Here is a 27,063-nt window from a genome sequence, read left to right on the forward strand (position 1 = left end):
TTGATTCCAGACTCCACTTGCCTATCTTAACATATTAAGACTAGGACAGGGTCTAGATAAGGACAAGGGAGAAGTGGTTGAAATTTGAAGTTGTTTAGTAACTAATCTGAGAGCAAATGAGAGAGAATTCTAGAACTCATAGATGGCAGATCAAGGAGGGAGCAGAAGCCCAATCAGCTAGTCTTGCCAGTGTGTCTGATGAGTGTTTACTCTGCATTTCCTGCCCCACTCTAGTATAATGTAATGTTTCCATAGGAATAGATTACTTCAGAGTTTTGCATATATCTTTAAAAAACCCCAACTTTTCCAACTTGAAATATGATATAGTTAAACTTCTTACCATTAGGTGGCAATGTTGGTCTACAATCACAACCTCCAAAGCCTGAATGAAACTACTTTTTTCTTCACAGAAATTATAGGTAGTAAAATCAGAGCTCTTTGGCAATAATGGGCATTTTTTTTCCCTAACATGAATATTTCCAGAAGATTTTAGCATAGCAAACTATATACCAGTCTAAAATTAAAGCATGATCAAATAAAATTTAATATGCAAATTTAATGGATACAGCAACAAGATAAATTGAAGCATTTTAGTATTTCTTAATTTCGGAAAGCTCACCAATGCAATAATGACAATTACATTACAAGAAGCTTTTTACCAGTCTGTGAGCTATGTATTAGAGGTAAGCACACACGAAAAAGGAGCAAGCAGCATCTATTTGAAATTCACTTTATATTTTTATTAAAAAATATCCATTGCTTTAAAAAGTTTGGAAACTGTTGATATGTTTTAACAGTGTTGGAAGTGTGCCTGGCTAAAACACTGTCAATGTGGTTAATAGTCTACCTTATGACTACAGGAATTGTATTATTGGATGCCTTTGTTTATAGACCGTTCAGAATATAAAATACCAAACAACAGGCCTATAGACTCAAAAGAAAAGGTTGCTATTCCCTGGACTAGTTTATCTCTAGGTGAAGGAAGAAAGCAGGAAATTCACGGAAAGGAAATTGGAGCACATAGAAAATGCAAAAAGATTCCAGAGATCGTCTAATTCACCCCTCCTCGTTTTACAAGTACAGAAATGATGATGAGGCAACACTACAGTTGGTGAGGATGTAGAGTGTCAGGAACTTGGAGTAGCAGTGGGAATTTTTACCATATGTTGGAGAGCCATGTGCTAATATCTGCTAAAGCCAGGGTCAGGCTGATCTAAAAGCCAGCAATTTCATCGTTAGGTATAGTCACTACAGAAAATTGGCCACATATGCACCATAAGACATGTCAAAGAATGCTTATAATAGTTAAAGGTTGGAAACAACCTAAACGTCCATCAAAAGGAAGCCAGATACATGAATTGGAATATAGCCCCATAATGGAATACCATACAACATGCTTGAATAGTAACAGATACCAACACTTAACCTAGTGATTAGTTTGTGCTGGCACTGTTCAAGTACTTTCTAGATTTCAGTGCATTTAATCTTCGCGATAGCTTGTAAATTAGGTTCCACTATGTGTTCTGTTTAAAAGATGAGGAAAAGGAGGCACAGAGAGTGTAAGTAATTTGCCCAAGGCCCACAGGAAGGAAGTGGTATAACTGCTCTTTGAACCCGGACAGTGAGGCTTCAGGGCTCCTGCTCTTCACCCTTGCCTTCATGAGCCGACTTTCATGTGCACAAAATATCACCTATACAAAATTTACAAACACACAACACAATACTCAGTAGTGTGTATGGATCTGCACCTCTGATGTCACAGTTTAATAACAGGCATGGGAATATTCAATAGCAGAAATCGGAACAGCATTCACACTTGTGGGGCTGGAGAGAATGAGACGGGGGTGGGGGGACAGTGAAAAATTCAGAGGACTTCAACAGTCCATGATGTTTTATATTTTTAAAAACAATCTGAAAGACATAAGTTCAAATGTTAAGATCTGATGAACCTAGGTACAAATACATGTATTCTGTCTATAATTTTTGGTATATGTGAACTATTTCAAATGGAAGAGAAAAGAGGAGTAGAAGAGGTAAGTATGAATTCACACAGCTAGTTTAGTGACAAAGCCTGGACTTTTGACCCTTGGTTCAGTGTTTACTTCACTGTGAGGTTGCCCTTGATTGCTCTCTACACAGACCAAGTTGAGTGCTTTATGGGGTTCTACTTGGTGATAACATGTCTGTTACCTGTATGTTTCCACTTTAAGCTAGTCAGACTGCATATTGAGTAAATTCGAGACAATACCTTCTAGAATTACATTTCATGTCTGGCTCTTGGTTTCCTGATGAGTTAGAGGTGAAAGAATGCATTTTTCACCAATGCATTCCTTTGGGGTTCTGAAAATAGCAATTTACCACAAAATTACTCATCAGCCTGACAATGTTGGCCCTTAAAAAGAGTTGATATTGGATTTCTTGTCAGATTGCCAATTTCTCTTTTTAGTTAGATTCATTTTTGTTTTATCTGGGTTGAGCTTTAGCCAGTTGGATGTGGTCCAAAAAGCTACTTGAGTTAGTTCTTTAGAGATCATGGAGCCTGTTTCCTGGGTTTGTCACAAAGATTGATGATGCCCAGGAGCACAGTACCGTTATGGCACCAAAATCCATGATGTTCCATGCTTTCCTTCAGTGGTCTCATTGCTTTCTCTCTGCAGAAAGGGGGACCAATGAGCCAGCCACTCAGGGCACAAGGGATGAACATTTGCCTACCATTATCAGGAGTCTCTAGAACACAGATGTAATTTTTTTCCATTCATTTTTGAATGTAATAAGTCACCGTCCCTAGTTCCTTCATTTGCCAAAAATACTGATAATCAATAGATTTATATTACAGATATTCCCATTGTTCCATTTAGAAATAGTTTCAAAATGCCCAAAGAGCGCAAAATATATAAAATTACTACGGAAGCATACCACAATAACGTAATATGAAATTTACTTCAATTATATTTCTTTTATTTTTATATCTAAAATAATTGGGCATTTGAAACTTTTTGATTAAAGAGAGGCAAGACTCTTTGGTGACAGAAAACTGAGAGTTGTTTTTTACTGAACTGCAATAATGGCTATTTCCTCCCTTTTTAGAAATTCTTTTTTCACATTTTGGTACTAAATCTCTTAACATAGACCTCTTGGTTTAACACCGGTGACCTAGTTTCATTTCTATCTCTTACCTGGAGAAGGAGACTGCCCTTCTGGCCTCCATGCCAAACCAGAAAGACTTTGCTTCTTTGCAGCTCAGAAAGGATGGTCAAAAATAAATCACAAAGGATCTAAAAATACATAATATAGCTTAACCATATTTCAAACACTTATCTGCCATCAAATATAGTATGCCAAAGGTATTGACCATGCGCATTGAGAGTTTGCTCTCTGAGTCCGGTTAAGATCACGCTCTTCAAATTAAATGGTCGTTGAGAACAGGAAGCCATAACTAAATCACCTAGTTGAGCTGTAAATAGGTTTGTGGACAAAGGAAATAAGTAAATATCACTTATTTGAACTTCCAAAAATTTATCATAGGGATGCTTACTATTGTTTCAATTACATATGACATTTAGAGTAAGATCATACAAGTGGTAAGGTTAAATAGATTCTTGGCTTACTGATCCTGATGGGACCAGTTACACCTAACATGTTTAATTAAATATGATCTTAAAATCAATGGATGAGCTTCAGTATAGATAAGTTCCACTGGAGTACCCCAAGTAAAATAATTCAAATTATAATTTTTAAGTAATTGGCTTTAAGCAATCAAATACAGTAAAGAATACAGTAAAGGCCTAGATAAGGAGTTTTGTAGCCTGTAATGTTCCAGGGAGTGCTTACAAAAAAAAAAAATCACGAAAAGTTTGGGTTTCATTAGGAAGTTTTAAGAAGAAATTTTCCTGCCTTTGTAGAAAATCATGAGCATCCAAACTTAGGAAATCGTGTGCTCTTCTGTTTAATGAACCCTGAATATATTTTATTAGAGCTGGGTGGGGTCTGGAGAATGAGTGGAAAGGTGACACATGGATTAATGGTGGTGCGGGAGAGAACACAGGACTCCAGTACAGAAAGACAAAGGCTGGGAGAAATGCACTTAAAAAAACAGCAACAGCAACAGTAAAGATACCTAGATGATTATTAAGAGAATGGAAAGACTTAACATTGACTAATTCATCTATAAAGTTCCTTCAGAAGCTGATTATTCCCATACTTGTCTCTGAGGACTAAGAGAAAAGGAATATCTAGTCTTACTGTGGAAAGAGGCCTCAAAGCTCATCATCTACTCCTAAAGCCAAATGTAAGAAAAACAGAGAGATCCAGCAGCTTCGGATTTTGCTTCACTGATTGGACTTCCCTGAGTGCTGCACTTGTAAGACACATGACAACATGGTACCAAAGGAAGACTATTCTCATTGGGGAACAAATGATTCTTAGAAGTGTAATTTAAGCAGAATGTTGAGGCAAAGAAAAAGTATTTCTGAGCTGAGAAAGGTCAGGTGCGATAATGAGGGCAACTGTTTCCAGGGCAGTCTGTTCAAACTTCCTTGATTATGACCCATAATAAATGACCCATATAACATGCATTTTGATTGCGATCTAGAAAACACATAGCTGTAACAAACCTTTCAGAAAAGAATACTTCCCCTTATAACGTGCAATGTACTCAAGGACTTTCTCTTTTATCTATTCTATTTTAGTTCTTTTGAAAAAATGCTTGTTGCAAATTACTAAATTGATATCGTGATTAATTAATGGACCACCACTGGCAATTTGGAAAAAAATAAGCTCTCTTTCAGAGAATAAGTAGGATTGCTTGGAAGAGGAACGAACTCACTTTAAACTAGGCAGAGATGAGGAAAATCACGTAATGGGGAAGGGGAGGGAAAAATGTGTAATGGTGGAGGTTCTGGAAGTCTCTTCATACAAAACATTAAGAGTGTAACTCCTCACAGTGCTGTCACTAGGAATGAAAAATAGCTTATTTGGAGTGGTTGCCTGTTATTTCTTGAGAGCAAACTGTGATAATGAATCACCTTGTTGCCAGATGGTTCCATCATTTTTTTTTTTTTTTAATTTTTTTTTCAACATTTATTTATTTTTGGGACAGAGAGAGACAGAGCATGAACAGGGGAGGGGCAGAGAGAGAGGGAGACACAGAATCGGAAACAGGCTCCAGGCTCTGAGCCATCAGCCCACAGCCTGACGCGGGGCTCGAACTCACGGACCGCGAGATCGTGACCTGGCTGAAGTCGGACGCTCAACCGACTGTGCCACCCAGGCGCCCCTAGTTCCATCATTTTTAAAAAGTGATATATGAATGTCAACCTCATTTGCAAGAGTTGCTTCTAGTGTTTAGAAGATTTTCTTTCAGCACATTCAGAGAAATAGTGAGTCTTTTTCTAGATCACCTAGAAGTGGCAAGAATGTTTGTAATGTTTTGTAAGGTGCCTTGAATCTCCTCAGAACTAGGGTTTCTCAGATTTTATTTTTCTCTTCAAGAGAAGGCAGTAATTGTGGAAATGAAGGCTCCTACTAACTTTAGAAGCATTAGGCACTGTTTGGCACACTGTCACGCCATATTAGGAAGTAACATGTTTCTAGTATCATAGTTTTTTTTTTTTATGTTTTATTTATTTTAGAGAGACAGACAGATGAGAGCAGGGGAGGGACAGAGACACAGAATCTGAAACGGGCTCTAGGCTCCGAGCTGTCAGCACAGAGCCCGACGCGGGGCTCGAACTCATGAGTGGTGAGATTGTGACCTGAGTCGAAGTCGGACGCTTCACCGACTGCGCCACTGAGGTGCCCCTCTAGTATCATAGTCTTGATGCCAACCCTGGAAAAATAAACACAACAGAATATTCCAATATCAAGCCTGGAAAGGATCTTCAGATGTCAAGTTAACTATTGCTGAGCTCATCTGAGTAATATCTAACGGAACAATATCTAAGCACTTTCAAAAGCCTCAAGGAATTAAAAATTTATCACCTCTTTTAAGCTGATGATTGTATTCTCTGACAGCCATCTCATTTCTGTTGGAATGTTTTTCAAATTCTTGTAATGACTTTTGATTAAAGGTCTGTAGAAAATTTATTGAAATCGAATTATCAGCTTTCCCTCACAAAACTGGATTATTTGTGTATTGTGGGTTCAGATGCAAGCAGAGGATAGTAACGGCTTAGAAGAATTCAGGAACTGTTATTTAAACATGATTGATCTATATTTACTTTTCATGCTGAAGTCCAGATAGAAGCAGGACAGGCCTGCCATGACATTTCTCAGAGAAGTTCCCCGGGATACTAGCTCCTATCTGGATGTTTCAACAGATCTGCCTTTCATCCCGTAGGTCTCCTCTCCCAAGATCGCCTCATGGTCTGAGATGGCTAATTCAGCTTCCGCCATCCTATTTACACATTAGGCATCTGGAATGAGAAAGGGGGAGGGCATTTCTTTCCTTTAGGACACTTTCCGTTTCCACTCACATCTCACTGGCAAAAACTTAGTTGTGCGGTTACACCTAAAAGCAAGAGAGGCCGACACGGCATAGTCTTTATATTAATATATAATATTACATACATGATATATTCCGTATAAAATATATATAAAATAATAATATAACATATCATATACAATACATAATAATATAAATATAAATAACATATGATAGTGTATAATATACATTATATATAATATTAAAGTCTAGCAGAAATACCTGTCTTCTTCTTTTAGCAATGGAACCCCTGAATTTATGTATATCTCATATTTGGAATATCTGCCCAAATAAATCTGTTGTTTCTTGAGACCATTATGTACTCATGAGTTATCCTGCTCCCAGCCTATCTTTTTTTTTTTTTTTTTTTAAGGTGATATCTGAATGTCAACCCTACTTCCAGGGCTTTCTCTTCTAGTTTTAGAGAATTTCCTTTCAACATATTCAGAGAAATAGTGAATCTTTTACTAGCTCACAGATGAACGGCATGAACATTTTACAAAGTGTGTTGCGTTAACTCAGAAGTAGGATTTCTGCTAGACTTTAACTCTGAGCTGGGGGAAGGAAAAAAAAAAAACCTGTTGGTTCCTTGGGTGCTCCCCAAGGCTATAGTAGGCCCTCAAAGGAAACAACCAAGTTGAACATGGGGAAGGCTGGATCCTAGACCTGGAGTCCCTAGCCTCTAAAAGAGTCTCATGCCCCAAGTAGTGCACTGAGACCGCACACGTTAGGGTCTTGCCACCACAGCATCGGGCATGGGAGCAAGCCTGAAGAATGTCTGAGACAAGTCTCTTACAATGGACAAGCACCCTAAGTTCCTGTCTGAGAAACTGTATCTTCTACTTGTGCACAGGTTTCTAGACCCTCTCTTGTACTCAAGGACTTTGTTGTTACAATCATCTCCCCCTTGCCTTGCCCCCCCCCATCATGCTTTACCATCTTCTCACCCCCTATGGATTGTCCCTTTCAATGTGCAATGGCTCAAATCTTAAAAGAACATCTACCTGCTGCTTGGCCCTGTATCTGCTTCCAGCCAACACCGCATTCTGCTCTCCTTGACTGTAAAACTTCTGTAGAATTTGTCTTTGCCAATGGAGAGAGTTCCTCTCTCTCTGTTCTTCCTTGAACCTGACACGATGAAGTTTTGCTGCTATCACTCCACTGAAATCTCTTGTCAAGGTGACCAATATCAATGACCCCTGCTTTGCCAAATCTCGTGGTCAGTCCTGAGTCCAAAACTCACCAGATCTCTCAGTGGTGTTAGGTAGAAATGATCACTTCCGGGGCGCCTGGGTGGCGCAGTCGGTTAGGCGTCCGACTTCAGCCAGATCACGATCTCGCGGTCCGGGAGTTCGAGCCCCGCGTCGGGCTCTGGGCTGATGGCTCAGAGCCTGGAGCCTGTTTCCGATTCTGTGTCTCCCTCTCTCTCTGCCCCTCCCCCATTCATGCTCTGTCTCTCTCTGTCCCAAAAATAAATAAAAACGTTGAAAAAAAAATTAAAAAAAAAAAAAAAAGAAATGATCACTTCCTTTCTGGAAATGCTTTTCTTCACTTGCCTTTCGAGATACTTGGCTTCCAGTCACTTCTCTGACTGGATTTCCATCTCCCTTGGTTCCCCTCCTCATTGAATCTTTAAAGGCCAAAGTGTCCCATGGCCACCATAATCACTCCCTAAGTGAGCTCATATATGCCGTAGCATTTTACAACATCTATGTGCTGAAAACTCCCAAATTTGTATCTGCAGCCTCTCCTCCGAACTCCAGACTTGTATATCGAACTGGGCACATGGTATTTTCTTTGCTAAATGTACTTTAATAAGAAATATAAATTTTGGTCTTTGTTTCTGGTTCCTGGCCCAAGCTCCTAAAACCGTTGTAGTTCCCTAAGTGATAAGAGCTATAGGAATATCTTTTTTAAGATTTGGTTTTTGTCACTGACTCCTGAAGCCAGCTCCAGAGTGAAAAAATTTTTAAAAAGCATTTTTTTGTTTTTCATAACATGCCTCTTTCAACCACATCTGAGTTTCTGTTGATGAGGTAACTTTTGGAAAGCCCCTAAGGATGGGGGCTGGTTGCCAGGGGAATAAACCATGGGATTAGATAATTGGAACTTTCAGCCCTACCCCCTGACCTTGGGAAGGGGAGAGGGACTGCTGGTTGAGTCAATCACTAACACCCAATGATCTAATCCATTAGGCTTATGTAATGAGGCTCCAATAAAAAATCCTTAACCCAGGGGGTTTGGGAGGGCTTCTGGCTTGCTAAACACATTGAGGTACTGGGAGGGTAGTGCCCTCAGAGTTATGGAAGCTCCTTACCCCTTCCCACATTCCTTGTCCTATGAATATCTTCCATGTGCCTGGTCCTGAGTTGTATCATTTATGATAAATCAGTAAGAAAAAGTAAACTCTGTTTCTGGCTCCTGTGAGCCATTCTAGAAAATTATAGAACAATAGGAGGGGGACATGATTTATAACTAGTTGGCTAGTAGCACATGTGACAACATGAGACTTGTGACTGGGCATATGAAATGTGTGTGAGGGCAGTTTCGGGGGACTGAGCCCTTAACCTATGGGGTCTGTACTCTCCAGGCAGTTAGTGTCAGAACTGAGTTAAGTGTCAGAACTGAGTTAAATGTCAATTCTGCAAATTGAATTGTTTTGTTTGGAAGAAGCTATACATCTAGTGCCAGAAGCATTGTTGTGCAAGCTGGTGATCTTGTTTGTTTGTTTGTTTATAGTGAGAATTTGATGTGTCCTAGGCAGAACTCATGACTTTTTTCTCAAGCCTGTTTCTTTCCCTGTCCTCCCTATGTCAGAAAATGACACTACCATTGACCCAGTTCCTCTGGTGAAAAAGTTTGAGTCTTATTTTCTTGACTCTTAATCTCATACCTGTTATCTAAGCTGTCAGTGAATGTTGTGACCTCAACCTTCAAGATATACCCCGAGTGTGAGGGTAATCTGTCACATCCATTGCTCATCTAAACTACCGTCTTTCACCTAGATTCCTACAGTAGCCTGTTACCCAGTATCTAATTCCACTTTTACTCTTCTTACCTCAACAGTCCATTTCCATGGAGTTGCCACTGTGATCTTTCAGAAGCAAAATCAGATAAAAAATAAAACAAAAACCTAACGCTTCCTTTTATGATATTGTTTCCCCTTTCTTGAACCTCATAGTGATTACTTAGTGCCATCATTGAGAACGAATTTTTCTACTTCTGTTTTCAAGATGCTCTCCAACTTTCTTTATGACCTTTGCCTTGGGATTCAATAGAATTTTCCCTTTTCTGGTTCAAACATGTGCCATGTTTATTTTCTCTTCTAAACCTTGGCTTACCACTCAGATTGCATCTTTCCATTCTATCCAAATCTAACCCTGCCCCTGGCGTCTTCATGAGTCTCTTCATCCTAATCCTGGTACTTTACCTATCATGAATCTCTCTCATCTCTGAGTACATTATGTCCAGTGCCTGATAATATTAGATATCTGCTAGACTCCATTATTGATTGATGGATGGATTATTAAGCTGAATATTTGAAAACAGTTTACATTAAATATGAATAAACGTTTGTTTGATTTTGTTTCTCTTGTGGTTTTCCTAGACAAAGTAAAATGATAAAGTCAAAAAAAATTTTAGTTTCATTTTCATAAAATTTACATTATACAGTGCTATTTTTATCATTCAATTCTGAAGATTACTAACTAAAGGAAAAAAAGAGTAAGTCCCCTAAAGTTATATTTTGAAAGTTATTTTAATGTGACTATGGAAACAACCTGATTATTAATATTCTAGTTTTCCTCTGCCCTATGTATAGCAGAAAATCTTTTTTCCTTATTTTGGCTGGTATATTTTGCACTTTATGTCGTATCCTTAATTTCCTTAAAAAAAATTTTTTTTTTTAATTTAAGAGAGAGTGAGCAGGGGGCCCTAGGCCAGTTTCCATGTTGAGTCTGTTTTGAAGGTTAACTGCAGGCCAGGCAGAGACTGCAAGGTTGCTGACCCAACTTGCGGTAGCAGGAAACACCGGAAAAGTTCTTTCCTACGATGTCTCTCCAGCGCCCTCTGCTGAGAAAACTTAAGGTGGTGCTCTCAGACGAGGTGCTTAAAAGAGTGCTGTCCATTATTATAGAGCATATATTGAAGGGTGAATTGGAGTTGAGAGGCAATAAATTGATAACTGGCATAGTGTTTACGTAAAGATATATGTATATGTCAAGGATAAATGTATTTGGGGGGTTCTGTATGGGTACTCTGGCAAAAAGAATCCACATCAGGATAATGTACCAGTAATGGACAAATAAATATAATTAAATCACATTTTTCAAGGGGCTGGACAATAGACGTATTCAGATATCTTATTTTTTCTATATATTTTTTTTTTTAATTTTTTTTTTTCAACGTTTATTTATTTTTGGGACAGAGAGAGACAGAGCATGAACGGGGGAGGGTCAGAGAGAGAGGGAGACACAGAATCCGAAACAGGCTCCAGGCTCTGAGCCATCAGCCCAGAGCCTGATGCGGGGCTTGAACTCACGGACTGCGAGATCGTGACCTGGCTGAAGTCGGATGCTTAACCGACTGCGCCACCCAGGCGCCCCTATATTTTATAATTCTTTTCAGAATTGAGGGGTACCACACATATCATAAATTGCACAAATCATAAATGTATATATTTTTTGTTTTTATATGTATACACACACATGAAACTACCACCCAGATCAAGATAGAAGTTTTCCACCACTTAGGTGGCTACCTCACTCCTCTTCTCAGTTAAAATCCTCCTACCCCCATCAGAGGTAATCACTAATTTGGCTTCTATTTCTAGTTCAGAAACTTTATGAAATTGGAACCACACGTAAGTACTCTCCTGTGTCTGGCTTCTTTTGCTTAATATGATATCTTTGAGATCACCCATCATGTTATATTCATATATATGTGTGTGTGTGTGTGTGTGTGTGTGTATTCATATATATTCATGTTATATTCATATATATGTGTGTGTATATATATTCATATATATTCATGTTATATTCATATATGTGTGCGTGTATGTGTATATATGTATATACACACACACATATATATATACACATACACACACACACATTTGTGTGTGTGTCCATTATATGACTACACCACATTTATTTTTCTATTCTGGACATTAGGGTTGTTTCTAGCTTTTGGTTGCTATGAATAAAGCTGCTCTAAATGTGAGTTTTCTGGACATATGCACTCATATCTTTTAGGGGTATATACAGAAGTGGAATTGTTTGGTTATGGTGTTATAGTACTAAGTCATATTTTAGTAGATATTGCCAAACATTTTTTGAAAGGGTTTCAACCAATTTCCACTTCCACCAGTGAGTATTAGAGTTCCAGTTACTCCACATTGTTGCCAACACTTTGTATTGTCAGCCTCTTTTTAGCTATTCTTCTGTGTATTATTTCCAATAATTAAAATTAATTGGACCTGCACAATTATAGTTATCGATCTTTATAATTTTAATTATATTTTATAATTTTAATTGTGTTTACTTATATTTAATTATATTTATTATATAATAATTTAAAAATTTTTTTAACGTTTATTCATTTTTGAGAGACAGAGTATGAGCAGGGAAGGGGCAGAGAGAGAGGGAGGCACAGAATCCGAAGCAGGCTCCAGGCTCTGAGCTGTTAGCAGAGAGCCCCACGCGGGGCTCGAACTCACAAACTGTGAGATCATGACCTGAGCCGAAGTCGGACGCTCAACCGACTGAGCCACCCAGGCGCCCCTATTATATAATAATTTAATATATACTATATAATAACATAATATGATAATAAATTATTAATTTAATACATAGGATATATACTAAATAATATAATTTTAATTATATTTATAATTTTTAATTATATTTCCCATAAACACACAAAAAAATCTTGTTTCTCCCAAATATTATCTGAAATTCCAAAGTAAAAATAACAGCAATGGTCACTTTGTAAACAGGTTCTCAACTGACATATGCTTCCACATGGTATACAATTCTTCACTGCAAAACTTTACTATCATTCTGTAATAGTTTCCTAACACAGATAACACATATGATTCCGATTCCAAAATAATTATGATTATAAATTTTTATTTTGTCATATGGCAGGGGAAAAATTCTCGTTATGTGAGGATTTTTTCACTTGATTAGGCCCTCTAAAAGTAACTGGAATTTCTATGTAAACATTAAATACATTTATACAGTAATCATATGGCATGGTGTTTAAGAATATAGGTCAGGAATCACGCTACTCTGTTGCGATTTTGATTCTGCTAGGATTTTGAATAAGAAAATTTTGTGTTTGTTTCCTAATTTAAAAAACGGTATCCATGATAACAATACCTAGTTCTATCAGCAAAGGCAGATTACTTAACCTCTCTGTGCCTCGGTGTTCTCAGCTGTAAACTGGGAATAAATAGGGTTATTGTGAAGAATTCATTAATACATATATATTAAGACACTTTGAATAGTGTCTGGCACTTAACAAATGCCATTTAAACGTTAGGTATTTATTATTAATGTAGAGAATTGAGGTTGAAGAGTTGTATAAAGACAGTAGTTCCAAACAGCAATCAACATATTCCTCAGTCCCAGTCAGACCCCCAATTTTTTGACGTTTATCTTTTTTTGATGTTTATTTATTTTGAGAGTGGGGAGAGGCGCAGAGAAAGAGGGAAAAAGAGAATCCCAAGCAGGCTCCCTGTTCAGCGCTCAGGGCAGTATATCTTACTGGAAAAGTCAGCAAAGTCATGTCATGGCTTTCAATTACTTTCCTTAATAAAATCTACTTTAGGGAGCTGTCATGAAGGTAAAAATCAGCCTCCTTCAGGACCTTACTGTAAACTATAAACTATAAAAAACTATGAGACTTATCCTTTATATCGCTATAGCAATTCAGAAGGGCGCTTGTCTGTATTCCATCCACTTTCTCTCAATACTCCCAGCTTTCCTTCCTTCCTCTACGCCCAAGTGTTTTCATTGTTTATTTCCGTCAGTGAGAATTCTCCTGCCACCTGAAAGCGCGGAGTCAAGGCTAAGGCTGGAGAATAGTCATTTACAGCCACTCTGACAGAACCCTGATACCCAACTGGGTTTAAGGTACCGTTGGGGAAGCCTTAGTATCCTCTGGAGTTGAGAGCATTTAGGGCCCGCCCAGCTCCCAATCTTCCGCCCTCTCTGGGCGACGATCCCACCCAAACCCCAGAGCACGCCGGGAATTGTAGTTTCCGAAAGCTCGGTGCAAGTCAGCGCACGCGCTTTGAGCAACTCTCCCTCCCAGAAACGCTCCCGGATAAGGAAGTGGCCAGTGATGCCACGCGTTCTGCGGGCAGTCGATCTGGGCTTCTGGGAGTTGTAGTCGCCCGGGGCGGGCGCCGTCGGTAAGGAGACGTAGCTTTCCTTGGGGTCCGCTACTACAGTTGGTCTCCCGCGGGAGCCGAGGGGTCAGTCTGTACTTTTATCCGCACTACGCTCCCTCTGAGGCTGAGGAGGCGCTTCCCTTCTCCCGGGCTCTCCCTCTGCGGTACTGGATGCTCCTTGCCCTGAGGTCCATTTCTCTGTCTAGTCCTCTCTCTCCCTGGTCCATCTCCTAAACCTGGGCTTAGCGGGGACTGGCCCTCCTAGTGACAGGGCCGCGACCTTCTCACACCAGGTCCTCACCCCGCGGGGACCCTCCTCATTCTGCTCCTCGCACTGGCTTCCCCCACTGCCCCTTTCCCCGCCTCCGCACCCGCTGCGCTCACTCTCCTTCCACTTATTTTTTTTCCCCCTTCCTCTGCAGGGATGGAAGCTTCCTGGCGCCAGGTGGCCGGTGGCCGAGGCCGAGCCCGAGGACGGGCCACTGCGGCCCCCTCTTCAGGAAATGGACTCCATCTTCGCGGCGCCGGAGGGGGGCGAGAGAAGGGGTCAGTGGGCGCTGTGGGTCCTGGCCCCAGCCCCAGAGGAGCCGCGACCCCTGCGGCTGCAGGTAGTTCGGCCGGGCGCAGCCCCGCGGGATCTGAGGCACTGCAGACCTCCGTAGCCTGTGGTGAGAAAGACTCCGTCCTCGGTTTCACCTGGATACCTATTAAGGCACTTACTGCCCAGAACTGCCTCCCTGCCCTTGCTCTCGTTCACTGATTTTCTTCTCCTTCGAGTTTATTATTGCCCCTACATCTCAAACTCTGCAAGGAAGCTACTCATTTCGGCATTCTAGGCAGATTCCCAGCATACCTTTAATTTTAATTGACATTAATCAGCGTCTCCTCTTTGTCCGGTGTTCTTTTCTTTATTCGTTTTTGCCTACTGAATCCCTGGACCAAAAGTTGCAAACTGTGGTCCGGGGTTCTGATTTAGCCTATAGTTTGGTTTGGTTAACAGTCCTTTAAATCTGAATTGGTTGCCAGCAGGTTTTTTGTTTTTCTTTTTAAAAATCTCATAAAAATCTGGTTAATAACTTTTCTTGTAAAATAGGGTCGTGTGGCTTCATTACCTTTGTTCATGGTAACAGTCAACTTGCAGAAATTCCGTTTAGGCACTCCATTTCACGTGGTCTCTCCTACCTTGGGGGCAGTTGTCATTTTCCACCTTTGCAAGATTGCCTTAGTTTAGTAACTTAAATGGTCTATGCCCCGTAAGCACTTGAGCTTGAGGTGTTTTCCTCAACTTTGGTTGCTATTCACAAATTTCATGTCCTTTTCCGGATGTCTGATGTGGCCGCACCTGGAATGTCAGTATCCTTCATCCAAGGCTGTTTGAGTGGAGCCTGAGAACACACAGGCAACTGAATTGTCCATGCTAATGGAGGATTGCATGAAGCTAAAGAAATAATCCCCCAAATCATTTCACTTTTATGTTTGGAATTTATTTTTCAGAATATATTTTTTGAGGGGAGGAGCAAGTTAAGCTTGAGTGCTTTTTTTCCTAAGCTACTTTTTAAAAAAATTAAAAAAATATATTTATTTTTGAGAGAGAGAGAGAGAGAGCATGCACGCACCCGCGAGCAGGGGAGGGGCAGAGAGAGAGGGAGACACAGAATCCCATGCAGGCTCCAGGCTCTGAGCTGTCTGCACAGACCCTGACGCCTGGCTCGAACTTGTGAACGGTGAGATCATGATCTGAGCTGAAGTCAGTTGCTTAACTGACTGAGCCACCCAGGTGCCCCTTTCCTTAGCTACTTTTATTCTCATAGCTTTCAGTTACTGAGTTTATTTTAATTCCAGTATAGTTAATAGTTAACATACAATGTTATGTTAGTTTCAGGTGTACAATACAGTGATTCAGTTCCATACAACACCCGGTGCTCATCACAAGTGCCCTCCTTAATCCCTGTTATCTCTTTCACCCATTCCCCTATCCCCTCCCCTCTGGTAGTCCTTAGGAGTTTATGATAGTGGTGGTGGTGAAATGTGTAAGTTGGAGACCAAGAACAGTTTTGGTAATGTTTCTTGGACTTTGTGGATAGTAGAAAAGCAAGCATTCTTCACCTGTATATATGAGATTTGACTGTAAGAAATAATATATATAGGAAGTTTGTTTTGTCACCTTTCCTTGAGAGGATCTTATGGGGATACCTTGATCGGGTTATGGACGTTTTTATTATATCTTCTAATTCAGCCTTAAAAAATGTATCCTTGGGGTGCCTGGGTGGCTCAGTCGGTTAAGCGACTGACTCTTGGTTTCAGCTCAGGTCATGATCTTGTGGTTTCATGAGTTCGACCCCGCACTGGGCTCTGAACAGGCAGTCTGCTTGGGATTCTCTCTCTCCCTCCCTCTCTCTGCCCCTTCCCTATGTGTGCTATCTCTGTCTCTCTCAAAATAATAAATAAACTTATTAAAAAAATAAATTAAAAAAGGATCCTTAAGTGGTCTTTTCCCAAAATTAATGACATTTATCATCTCTCTTATTGCACATCAAGTTTTGGGTCATATAGCTCATAGCCATTACTTTTTTCCTAATACACAAAGATTCTTATAAAGGCACTGTATACATTTCTTTCAGTTTTATTTGAAATACTGAAATAATCCCCACCTAAACTGGCTTTAAAATGTAAATTTTGATTTCATGAGGGAACAAAAGATAAAACACCATTAAGTACACATACACAACCCAGATTAAGAAAGTTTATCCTGGTAGGGGCTCATCAGTTTCAAGCATAAAGTTTAATTTTAAATTAGTGATTTATAATTTTAAATAAGTAAAATTAAAATCCTCTCAATATGGGCATTAATAAGTTCATATCAATTCGGTATGTTTGGGACTTATTTCCTAAAACTGTGGTTGTTGTCCATAAGACTTTATTAATAGTTACTTAGTGCTTAAAGAAATTTCCCCTGGTCCTTGCCCTTTAGTTGGGAATACACTATGAAGTAATCTGATTCTTTTTGTGTTATTATTTAACCAAGTAACAAAATGAGAAGTATAGTCAGTGATAGAATAGTGGAAGAACTGATCAATTTATTTAACATTTCTTTTTGGAATGAAGCTGTTGTAAGAACCACATTTTCTGTATTGGCAACATTCGGGTGGATTAATGTTAAATATATATATTTTGTGACCACATTTTAATAAGGGCAAAATGTCCTTGAGCTTTCTAAGAACAGATGATAAAATAACAGGTATGCAGTGAATATTGTTTGTGCAAAATCTTCAGTGGGCTAGGTTAAGGCTGGGCTGTAGTGTGGAAGAGGATTGTTTGAGAAAGCATCCATTTTAACTGATTCTGATGTGTTCCCAGTTGGCATGATTCCCACCTCTTAAAAATCACTGTGTATGATTTGTTTTTAAACATCCCATTTTTAATTTTTTAGTGTCCTTATTTTGGGATTGATTACAGTTTTTTGATGCTTTTATTATATCTTTATAATTTTTTAATCGATTTGTTAGTCACTCTGTTTCTAGAACAATTTGCTGCATTTAGGATATTTAACAAAAGTGAAAGTTTTCATTGTAGTATTCTCTTTTTTTTAATATTTTATTTTTTATTTGAGAGAGAGAGTGCATGAGTGTGAATTGGTGGGAGAGGGGCAGAGGGAGAGAGAATCTTAAGCAGGGTCCATGCTCAGTGAGGAGCCTGATGCAGGGCTAGATCCCATGACTCTGGGATCATGACCTAGGCCGAAATCAAGAGTGGCTTGCTCAACTGACTCAGCCACCCAAATGCCCCAGTGGTGGTATTCTCTTTAGTTATATGACAAGAAACTTGAAAATACTTTTTTTGTGCATAAAGCAAAACAGAATGCTCCAAGGGTGACTTTTAAATCTGTGCTTTTAGAGATTGTTTTGAAGAAATGAAACTAATTTTTTTCTTTTAAACAGAGCTAATGTCTCAAAGGAAATTTGAGGAAATCAAGAAGGCCAATCAAGCTGCAGCCAAAAAACTTGTTGAAGAACACTTTAGCTCTTCCTCTGAAGAAGAAGGAGATGAAGATTTTGAAGGAAAACAGGGAAAAATAGTTGCTAATACATTTACAACTTACACTACTCAGACAGGTGCTGTATGGTCTTTTAAATTTTGATTTTTTATAGTTTTTATTGAAATTCCAGTTAACATACAGTGTAATACTAGTTTTATGTGTACAATTCAGTGATTCAGCACTTATATATAAAACCCGGGACTCATCACAGCACATGCACTCCCGTCACCTTTTTAGCCCGTCCACCCCATCCATCTCCTAGTAACCATCAACTTGTTCTCTGTAGTTAAGAGTCTGTTTCTTGGTTTGCCTCTCGCTTTTATTCCCCTATGATCATTTGTTTTGTAGAATATTCCACATATGAGTGAAATCATACAGTATTTGTCTTCCTCTGACTGACTTCGCTTAGCATAATACTCTCTAGCTCTATTCATGTCATTGCAAATGGCAAGGTTTCATTCATTTTTATGGCCCAGTAATATCCCATTGTATATATAAACCACAACTTCTTTATCCATTCATCAGTCATGGACATTTGGGCTCTTTGAGTAATTTGGCTATTGTAGATAGTTCTGCTGCAAATACTGGGGTGGATGTATGTCTTCGAGTTAGTATTTTTGTGTTTTTTAGGAAAATGCCTAGTAGTGCAGTTGTTGGATCGTAGGGTAGTTATATTTTTAACTTTTTGTGGAACCTCCATACTATTTTCCAGAGTGGCTGCACCAGTTTGTATCCCCACCAACAGTGTAAGAGGGGTTCCCTTTCTCCACATCCTCGCCAACACCTGTTTCTTGTGTTGTTGATTTTAGCCATTCTGACAGGTGTGAGGTAATATCTCATTGTAGTTTTGATTTGTGTTTCTCTGATGGTAGGTGATGCTGAACATCTTTTTATGTGTCTGTTGGCCATCTGAATGTCTTTGGAGAAATGTCTGTTCATGTCTTCTGCCTGTTTTTTATTTATTTATTTTTATTTATTTATTTTTAATGTTTATTTTTGAGAACGAGAGCGAGCGCAAGCGGGGGAGGGGCAGAGAGAAGGAAACACAGAATCTGAAGCGGGCTCCAGGCTCTGCGCTGTCAGTACAGAGTTCAATGTGGGACTCGAACTCACGGACTGCGAGATTATGACCTGAGCTGAAGTCGGACGCTCAACCGACTGAGCTACCCAGGCGCCCCGTCTTCTGCCTGTTTTGTTTTTTTTTTTAATTTTTTTTTTTTTTTTAACGTTTATTCATTTTTGAGATAGAGGATATAGAGAGAGCATGAACAGGGGAGGGTCAGAGACAGGGAGACACAGAATCCGAAACAGGCTCCAGGTTCTGAGCTGTCAGCACAGAGCCCGACACGGGGCTCGAACTCACGGACCGCGAGATCATGACCTGAGCCGAAGTCGGCCGCTCAACTGACTGAGCCACCCAGGCGCCCCTTCTGCCTGTTTTTTAATTGGATTTTTTTTTTTTTTCTGGGTGTTGAGTTTTATAAGATCTTTTTATTTTAGATACTAGGCCTTTATCAGATATGTCATTTGCAGATATCTTCTCCCATTCTCTACATTGCCTTTTAGTTTTTTCGATTGTTTCCTTTGCTGTGCTGAAGCTTTTTATTTTGACGGAGTCCAAATAGTTCATTTTTTGTTTTTGTTTCCCTGGCCTCAGGAGACATACCTAGTAGGAAGTTACTATGGCTGATGTCAAAGAAGTTACTGCCTGCTTTATCCTCTAGGATTTTTATGGTTTCCTGTCTCACATTTAGGTCTTTAATCCATTTTGAATTCATTTTTGTGTATAGTGTGAGAAAGTGGTCCAGTTTCATTCTTTTGGGTGTTGCTGTCCAGTTTTCCCAACACTATTTGGTGAAGAGACTGTCTTTTTCCCATTGGATATTCTTTCCTGCTTTGTTGAAGATTAGTTGACCATATAGTTGTGGGTTCATTTCTGGATTTTCTATTCTGTTCTGTTGATCTATGTGTCTATTTTTGTGCCAGGACCATACTGTTTTGATCACTACAGCTTTGTAATATAACTTGAAGTCCAGAATTGTGATGCCTCCATCTTTGCTTTGCTTTTTCAAGGTTGCTTCAGCTATTGGGGTTCCGTACAAATTTTAGGATTGTTTGTGAAAACAGAAATGTCTGCAAAAAATGCTGGTGGTATTTTGATAGGGATTGCTTTAAATGCACAGATTGCTTTGGGTAATATAGGCATTTTAACAATTTTTGTTCTTCCAATCCATGAGCATGGAATGTCTTTCCATTCTTTGTGTCATCTTCAACTTCTTTCCTCAGCATTTTATAATTGTCAGAGTACAGATCTTTCACCTCTTTGGTTAGGTTTATTCCTAGTTATATTATGGTTTTTGGTGCAATTGTAAATGAGATTGATTCCTTGACTTCTTTTTGATGCTTCATTATTGGTTATAAAAATGCAGCAGATTTCTGTATGTTGGTTTTGTATCCTGTTACTTTAATGAATTCATGTATCAGTTCTAGCAGTTTTTTGGTGGAGTCTCTCAGGTTTTTATATATAGTATCATTTTATCTGTGAAGAGTGAAAGTTTTACTTCTTCCTTGCCAGTTTGGATGCCTTTTATTCCTTTTTGTTGTCTGATTGCTGTGGCTAGGACTTCCATTACTATGTTAAATAACATGGTGGTGGTGAGATTGTTTCGTTCCTGACCATAGAGGAAAAGCTCTCAGTTTTTCCCCATGGAGGATGATCTTAGCTGTGAGTTTTTCGTATATGGCCTTTATGCTGAGGTATATTCCCTCTAAACCTACTTTGTTGAGGATTTTTATCGTATTTTGTGTTGTGTGTTGTGTTTTGTCAAATGCTTTTTCTGCATCTATTGAAAGGATCATATGGTTCATATCCTTTCTTTTATTAATGTGGTGTTATCATATAGATTGATTTGCAATATGGAACCACCTTTGCAGCCTAGGAATACATTCTTCTTGGTCATGGTGAATGATTCTAATGTAATGTTGGGTTTGGTTTGCTAGTATTTTATTGAGAATTTTTGCATCCATGTTTATCAGGGATAACTGGCCTGTAGTTCTTTTTTTTAGTGGAGTCTTTATCTGGTTTTGGTATCAGAGTAATGCTGACCTCAGAGTATGAATTTGGAAGTTTTCCTTCCTTTTCTATTTTTGAAATAGTTTGAGAAGAATAGGTATTAACTCTTCATTAGATACTGATAAAATTTGCCTGTGAAGCCACCTGTCCCTGGACTTTTGTTTGTTGGGAGATTTTTTTATTACTGTTGAATTTCTTTGCTGGTTATCTGTCCAAGTTTTCTATTCCTGTTTCAGTTTTGGTAGTTTATATGTTTCTAGGAATTTATCCATTTCTTCCAGATTGTCCAATTTGTTGGCATATAGTTTTTCATAATATTCTGCTATAATTTTTGCATTTCTGTGGTTTTGGCTGAGATCTCTCCTCCTCATTTATGATTTTATTTATTTGGGTCCTTTCTCTTTTTGATATGTCTGGCTTGAGGTTTATCAATTTTATTTTATTTTTTTTTCAAGGAACCAGCTCCTTCTTTCATTGATCTGTTATATTACTTTTTTAGTTTTTATCACTTATTTCTGCTCCAACCTCTCTTATTTCCTGTCTTTTGCTGGCTTTTGGCTTTGTTCTTTTTCTAGCTCCTTTAGATGTAAAGTTAGGTTGTTTATTTGAGATTTTCCTTATGGTGGGCTTGTATTGCTATATACTTCCCTCTTAGCACTACTTTTGCTGCATCCCAAAGGTTTTGGACCAATGTGTTTTCATTTTCCTTTGTTTCCACATATATTCTTTATTTCTTCTTTAATTTCCTGGTTGACTCATTCATTCTTTAGTAGGATGTTCTTTAACCTCCATATATCTGTGGTCTTTCCAGATTTTTTTCTTGCGGTTGATTTCAAGTTTCTTATCGTTGTGGTCAGAAAATATGCATGGCATGATCTCAGCCTTTTTGTGCTTGTTAAGGCTTGATTTGTGACCTAGTATATGATCTGTTCTGGAGAATGTCCGAAGCGCACTTGAAAAGAATGTGTATTCTGCTGCTTTAGGGTAGAATGTTCTGAATATATCTGTTAAGTCCATTTGGTCCGTGTGTCATTCAAAGCCATTGTTTTCTTGTTGATTTTCTGTTAGATGATCTGTTCATTGATGTATGTGGGATGTTAAAGTCCCCTAATATTACTGTATTATTATCAATGGGTTCCTTTATATTTGCTACCATTTTATATATTTGGGTGCTTCCACATGTTGGGTGCATAAATATTTACAATTGGTAGATCTTGTTGAATTGTCCTTTTTATTATGAAACAGTGCCATTTTCATGTCTTGTTATAGTCTTTGGTTTAAAGTGTAGTTTTTCCAATGTAAGTATTGCTACTGTGACTTTCTTTTGATTTCTGTTTGCATGATAGATGTTTCTCCACCCCTCGCTTTCAATCTGCAGGTGTCTTTAGGTCTAAAATGAGTTTCTTGTAGGCAGCATATAGATGGGTCTTGTTTTTTTTTTTTTTTTTTTTTTTAATTTTTTTTTTTTCCAACATTTATTTATTTTTGGGACAGAGAGAGACAGAGCATGAACGGGGGAGGGGCAGAGAGAGAGGGAGACACAGAATCCGAAACAGGCTCCAGGCTCTGAGCTGTCAGCCCAGAGCCCGACGCGGGGCTCGAACTCACGGACAGCGAGATCGTGACCTGGCTGAAGTCGGACGCTTAACCGACTGCGCCACCCAGGCGCCCCGGGTCTTGTTTTTTTAATCCATTTTGATACTCTGTATCTTTTGATTGGCACATTGAGTCCATTTATATTCAGAGTAATTATTGATATGTATTTAGTCCCATTTTATTATTTGTTTTGTCATTGTTTCTGGAGATTTTCTCTGATCCTTTCTTGTCTTTGTCACTTTTGGTCTTTCCTTTTCACTCAGAGTCCTCTTTAATATTTCTGCAGGGCTGGTTTTATGGTCAAGAACTCCTTTAGTTTTTGTTTGTCTGGGAAACTCTTTATCTTTTCCTTCTATTCTGATAGCCTTGCTGGATAGAGTATTCATGGCTGCAGATTTTTGCCATTTAGCACTTTGAGTATATCATGCGACTCCCTTCTGGCTTGCCAACTTTCAGTTGAGAAATCTGCAGCTAGCCGTATAGGTCTTCCCTTGTAAGTTAAGGACTTCTTTTCCTGCTTTTAAGATTTCTTTCTTTATCACTGTATTTTGCAAATTTGGCCTGCTTTTGATGACTTTGATGGGAGTTCTTTCTGCCTCCGGGATCTGGATGGGTGTTTTTTTCTCCAGATTAGGAAAGGTTTCAGCTATGATTTCCTCAAATTTTCTGCCCCCTGTTCTCTCTCTTCTTCTTCTGGGACTCCTTTAATATGAATGTTATTACATCTGATGGAGTCACTGAGTTCCCTCAGTCTTATCTCGTGATCCATAATTCTTCTTTTTCTCTTTGTTCAGCTTCATTATTTCCATTATATTGTCTTCTATGTCATTTATTCATTGCTCTGCTTCTTCCAGCCTTGTGTTCATCGTATTAAGCCTGTTACCAATCTCAGTTATTATATTTTTAATTTCTGACTGATTCTTTTTTTAACTCTTTCATCCCTGCAGTAAGGGTCTCCCTGATGTCTCCCATTCTTTTCTCAAGCCCAGTGATTATCCTTATGATTGTTGCTTTAAATTCTCCATCAGGCGTGTTACACATATCTGTTTCGCTTAGATCTCTGGCTGTGACTTTATCTTGTTCTTTCATTTGGGATGAATTCCAACATCTCGGCATTCTAAGTCTCTGCCTTCTTCTTTGTGTTAGAAAAGGCTGTGTGTTTCCTGCTTCTGAGAGTAATGGCTTTATGAAGAAGAGGTCATGTAAGTGTCCAGGGCCTGGTACCTCAGGGAGTGTCTCTGGTGTGTGCTGCCTGCACCCTGCTATTGTGTTTTGGTTGCTCTATTTTTCAGGCCAGTCATCTACAGAGGCTGTCCTTGCCTGCAGTGGACAGTGTTTGGACCTTAGCCAGAATGTGGCAAGTTTTAACTAGGTGTGCTCTGGTCTGCTTGTTAAGTGAGATCTGATACTACTTCCACTAGACTGAAGCTCTGAGAACTCTGGTTAGGAGATGTGGTATGGGCGGGGTTTCTTCTGGTCTTCTGGGGAAGGAGCCTGCTGTGCTAGGACTGAAGCAAGCTTGCCTGAGAGTGGCAGTCCCGCCAGAGCACAAGGGTGTGGGACGTTGTATAAGCAGGTTAGGCAGTCAGTGTTGGTGCTGTGCTGCTTTACCACAGGTGGCTCTGTGTTTATACTGGGGGGTCGGGGAGGGAAATGGCACAAGCTGGCTCCTTTGTCCCTAGGGAGACATCTCTGAACACTGCCTCTCAGGAATACACTCCAGGAGGAGTGAATAATCTCCTCCTTGTGTGCCCCAGGTGTTTTTCAGATCACTGTTTCCATGCTGCCTGACCCCAAGCCGTTTGCCTGCCTTCTCTCCGAGAACAGTGCATGCAGTGCTGTCAGGGCTCTGTGCCAGCCAAGCCCTATGACCTTTAAAACTCTAGGGTTTAATCCCTACTGGTTACAAGAACTCATGAAGATCAGCCCTTCTCGTTTTCCCAGCCAGTGGTTTTGGGGACAGTTCTAGTGCATTCTGCTATGTGCTCCTCTCCCTTGACTTTCTCTGGGACCAGGGCTCCCTCCCCTCCTCAGTACTTGTGATCCGTTTCTCCCCTAAACCATGTCTCCGCACTGCCTATTCTTTTTTTTTTTTTTTTTTAATTTTTTTTTTTTTCAACGTTTATTTTATTTTTGGGACAGAGAGAGACAGAGCATGAACGGGGGAGGGGCAGAGAGAGAGGGAGACACAGAATCAGAAACAGGCTCCAGGCTCTGAGCCATCAGCCCAGAGCCCGACGCGGGGCTCGAACTCACGGACCGCGAGATCGTGACCTGGCTGAAGTCGGACGCTTAACCGACTGCGCCACCCAGGCGCCCCAGCACTGCCTATTCTTTAGTGTGGCTTCTTCTTTCCCTTTAATTATGGAATTTGTTTTGTCAGTCTTCAGGTTGATTTCTGGGGTATTTAGAAGATTTGATAGTATCTAGTCACGTTTGAGGGAAGAGACAAGCCTAGGGTACTCTGTCGCTGTCTTAGTTCACCCTAAATTGACTTTTTTGACATCAATGAATATATATTTCTGATGTCTATACGTTAAAAAAAATGTTTTTAATTTTTATTTTAGAGAGAGACACACAGAATAGGAGTTCAGGAGGGGCAGGCAGAGGGGGAGACGCAGAATCCAAAGCAGGCTCTAGGCTATGAGCTGTCAGCACAGAGCCCTATGCGGGGCTCGAATTCAGGCGCTGTGAGATCATGACCTGAGCTGAAGTCAGAGGCTCAACACTGAGCCATCCAAGCACTCTATATTTCTGACTTTCAAAAAACTAGTCTATATGGAATAGTTGTTGCATTTTAAATTTTTTTTTTTTTTTTTAACGTTTTCTTTATTTTTGAGACAGGGAGAGACAGAGCGGGGAGGGTCAGAGAGAGGGAGACACAGAATCTGAAACAGGCTCCAGGCTCTGAGCTGTCAGCACAGAGCCCGACGCGGGGCTCGAACCCACAGACGGAGCGATCATGACCTGAGCCGAAGTTGGCCGCTCAACCGACTGAGCCACCCGGGCACCCCAGTTGTTGCATTTTAAGAATGAGCATTTTGTATCGTTTTGTGCATTTTATTATTTGAGTTACATGTTCTAGAACACTAATTTTTCCATAGAGCAAATAGAATGGCAGTGTCCCTTATAGGCTTAGAAGTTCTCCTGTATGTGTAATTGGCAGTTCATTAGATTCTGGAGGGGGATGTCAAAGTTCTCTGAAATGCATGGGATCAAGTTGTCCCCAGTTATGATTTGGTTGGGCTGGAGTACTTTATTCCCTTAAATCTATTCTTCATTTTTCTGTTTTTCATTGTGTTAAATGTGTTTCGAAGTCAATTTCATTTCTTTACTTTATTCCTTTATATCTTAAAAAATTAATTTTATACTTTTTTGAGAGCTAAGTCTTCTCATATTTGATGTGTACAGTCACATTAAATGTTGTATGTATCTGGTTTACCCTCTTTAAAAAAAAAATGTTTAGTTTGAGAGGGACCACAAATGGAGGAGGGACAGAGAGAGAGAGAGAGAGAGAGAGATTGAGAATCCCCAGCAGACTCTGTGCTGTCAGTGCCGAGCCCGTCTCAGGGCTCAGTCCCATGAATTGTGAGATGACCTGAGCCAAAATCAAGATTCGGAAGCTTAAGTTCAAGTCCTGCATCGGGCTCTCTGCTGTCAGCACAGAGCCCGTTTCGATCCTCTGTTTCCCTCTCTCTCTGCCCCTCCCCTGCTCACGTGCTCGCTCTCTCTCTCTCTGTCTCTCAAAAATAAATAAAAACATTAAAAAAAAAAAAAAGAGTCAGAAGTTTAACCAACTGAGCTGCCCAGGCACCTCCTGGGTTACTCTTAATACCACATTTGTTTATGAGAGAAGAGGGCCTGTGTGTGCTGTGTGTGCTGCTGTGAAGGATTTGGTACTAAGCATAAAAACAGATTATTTTAAATTTAAGTGTTTTAACATTTTATACTTAAAGACATTATTGGAAAGATGCTTGCATGTGTTGTCAACATTAGTTAGTCGCCTGAGTGTTCTGATGGCATCATGAGGGCACATATTGTCAGGTAGATTTTACCCTATCTGCTAAAGAATTGAGATCAGGAAGCTTCTTTAAAGTCTGGCTCAGCCACTGTAGGTTGATAAAGTGTGACCTTTATCAACTGGCTCAGCCAGGTTAGTTGATGAAGAGGTAATTTGAGTTTAGTAAGTTTCTTTCTTCCGGAGGACATTATAGGAAGCAACCTTAAGAAGTTTCCTGCCTTAAGAAGACCTTACTTAAAATAGTCTAGATAGAGAGAAGTTTTATTTTAAATAGAAAATTCAGTACTTTAACTCAGTATTTCTTTGTAGTGTTGAAAAAACATTTTTTATGTATAAGTTACTAATTTTTGGTCTGGCTTTCGTCTTAAAGTGTTAAGGCAATTTTTCTTACATTGTTTTTTGTCAAATCCATAAATATTTTGATTCTTGTTCCTTTGTGTTCTCTACCTATATCAAAGGA

General features: G+C 39.5%; 1 protein-coding gene across 5 annotated transcripts in view; it reads left to right on the forward strand.

Moving 5' to 3' along the window:
* The first annotated feature begins 13,801 nt into the window (after positions 1–13,801).
* The window catches only part of NFXL1 (nuclear transcription factor, X-box binding like 1), a 74,120-nt gene continuing 60,858 nt past the window's right edge, over positions 13,802–27,063 (forward strand). Inside the window, exons 1-3 of one of the 5 annotated variants that reach the window (XM_086705123.1) lie at positions 13,802–13,898; positions 14,300–14,545; positions 17,816–17,989. In XM_086705123.1, the coding sequence (XP_086561249.1) occupies positions 14,302–14,545; positions 17,816–17,989 (418 nt within the window). In that variant the 5' untranslated portion in view covers positions 13,802–13,898; positions 14,300–14,301. Of the gene's footprint in view, positions 14,066–14,299; positions 14,546–17,815; positions 17,990–27,063 lie in introns of all 5 variants that reach the window. The other 4 variants (XM_025921806.2, XM_086705126.1, XM_086705124.1 and 1 more) reach the window with 4 other exon arrangements.

Source organism: Puma concolor, chromosome B1 (assembly GCF_028749965.1).
Source record: "Puma concolor isolate L17-30 chromosome B1, mPumCon1.1.hap2, whole genome shotgun sequence".
NCBI classification, from domain to species: Eukaryota; Metazoa; Chordata; class Mammalia; order Carnivora; family Felidae; genus Puma; species Puma concolor.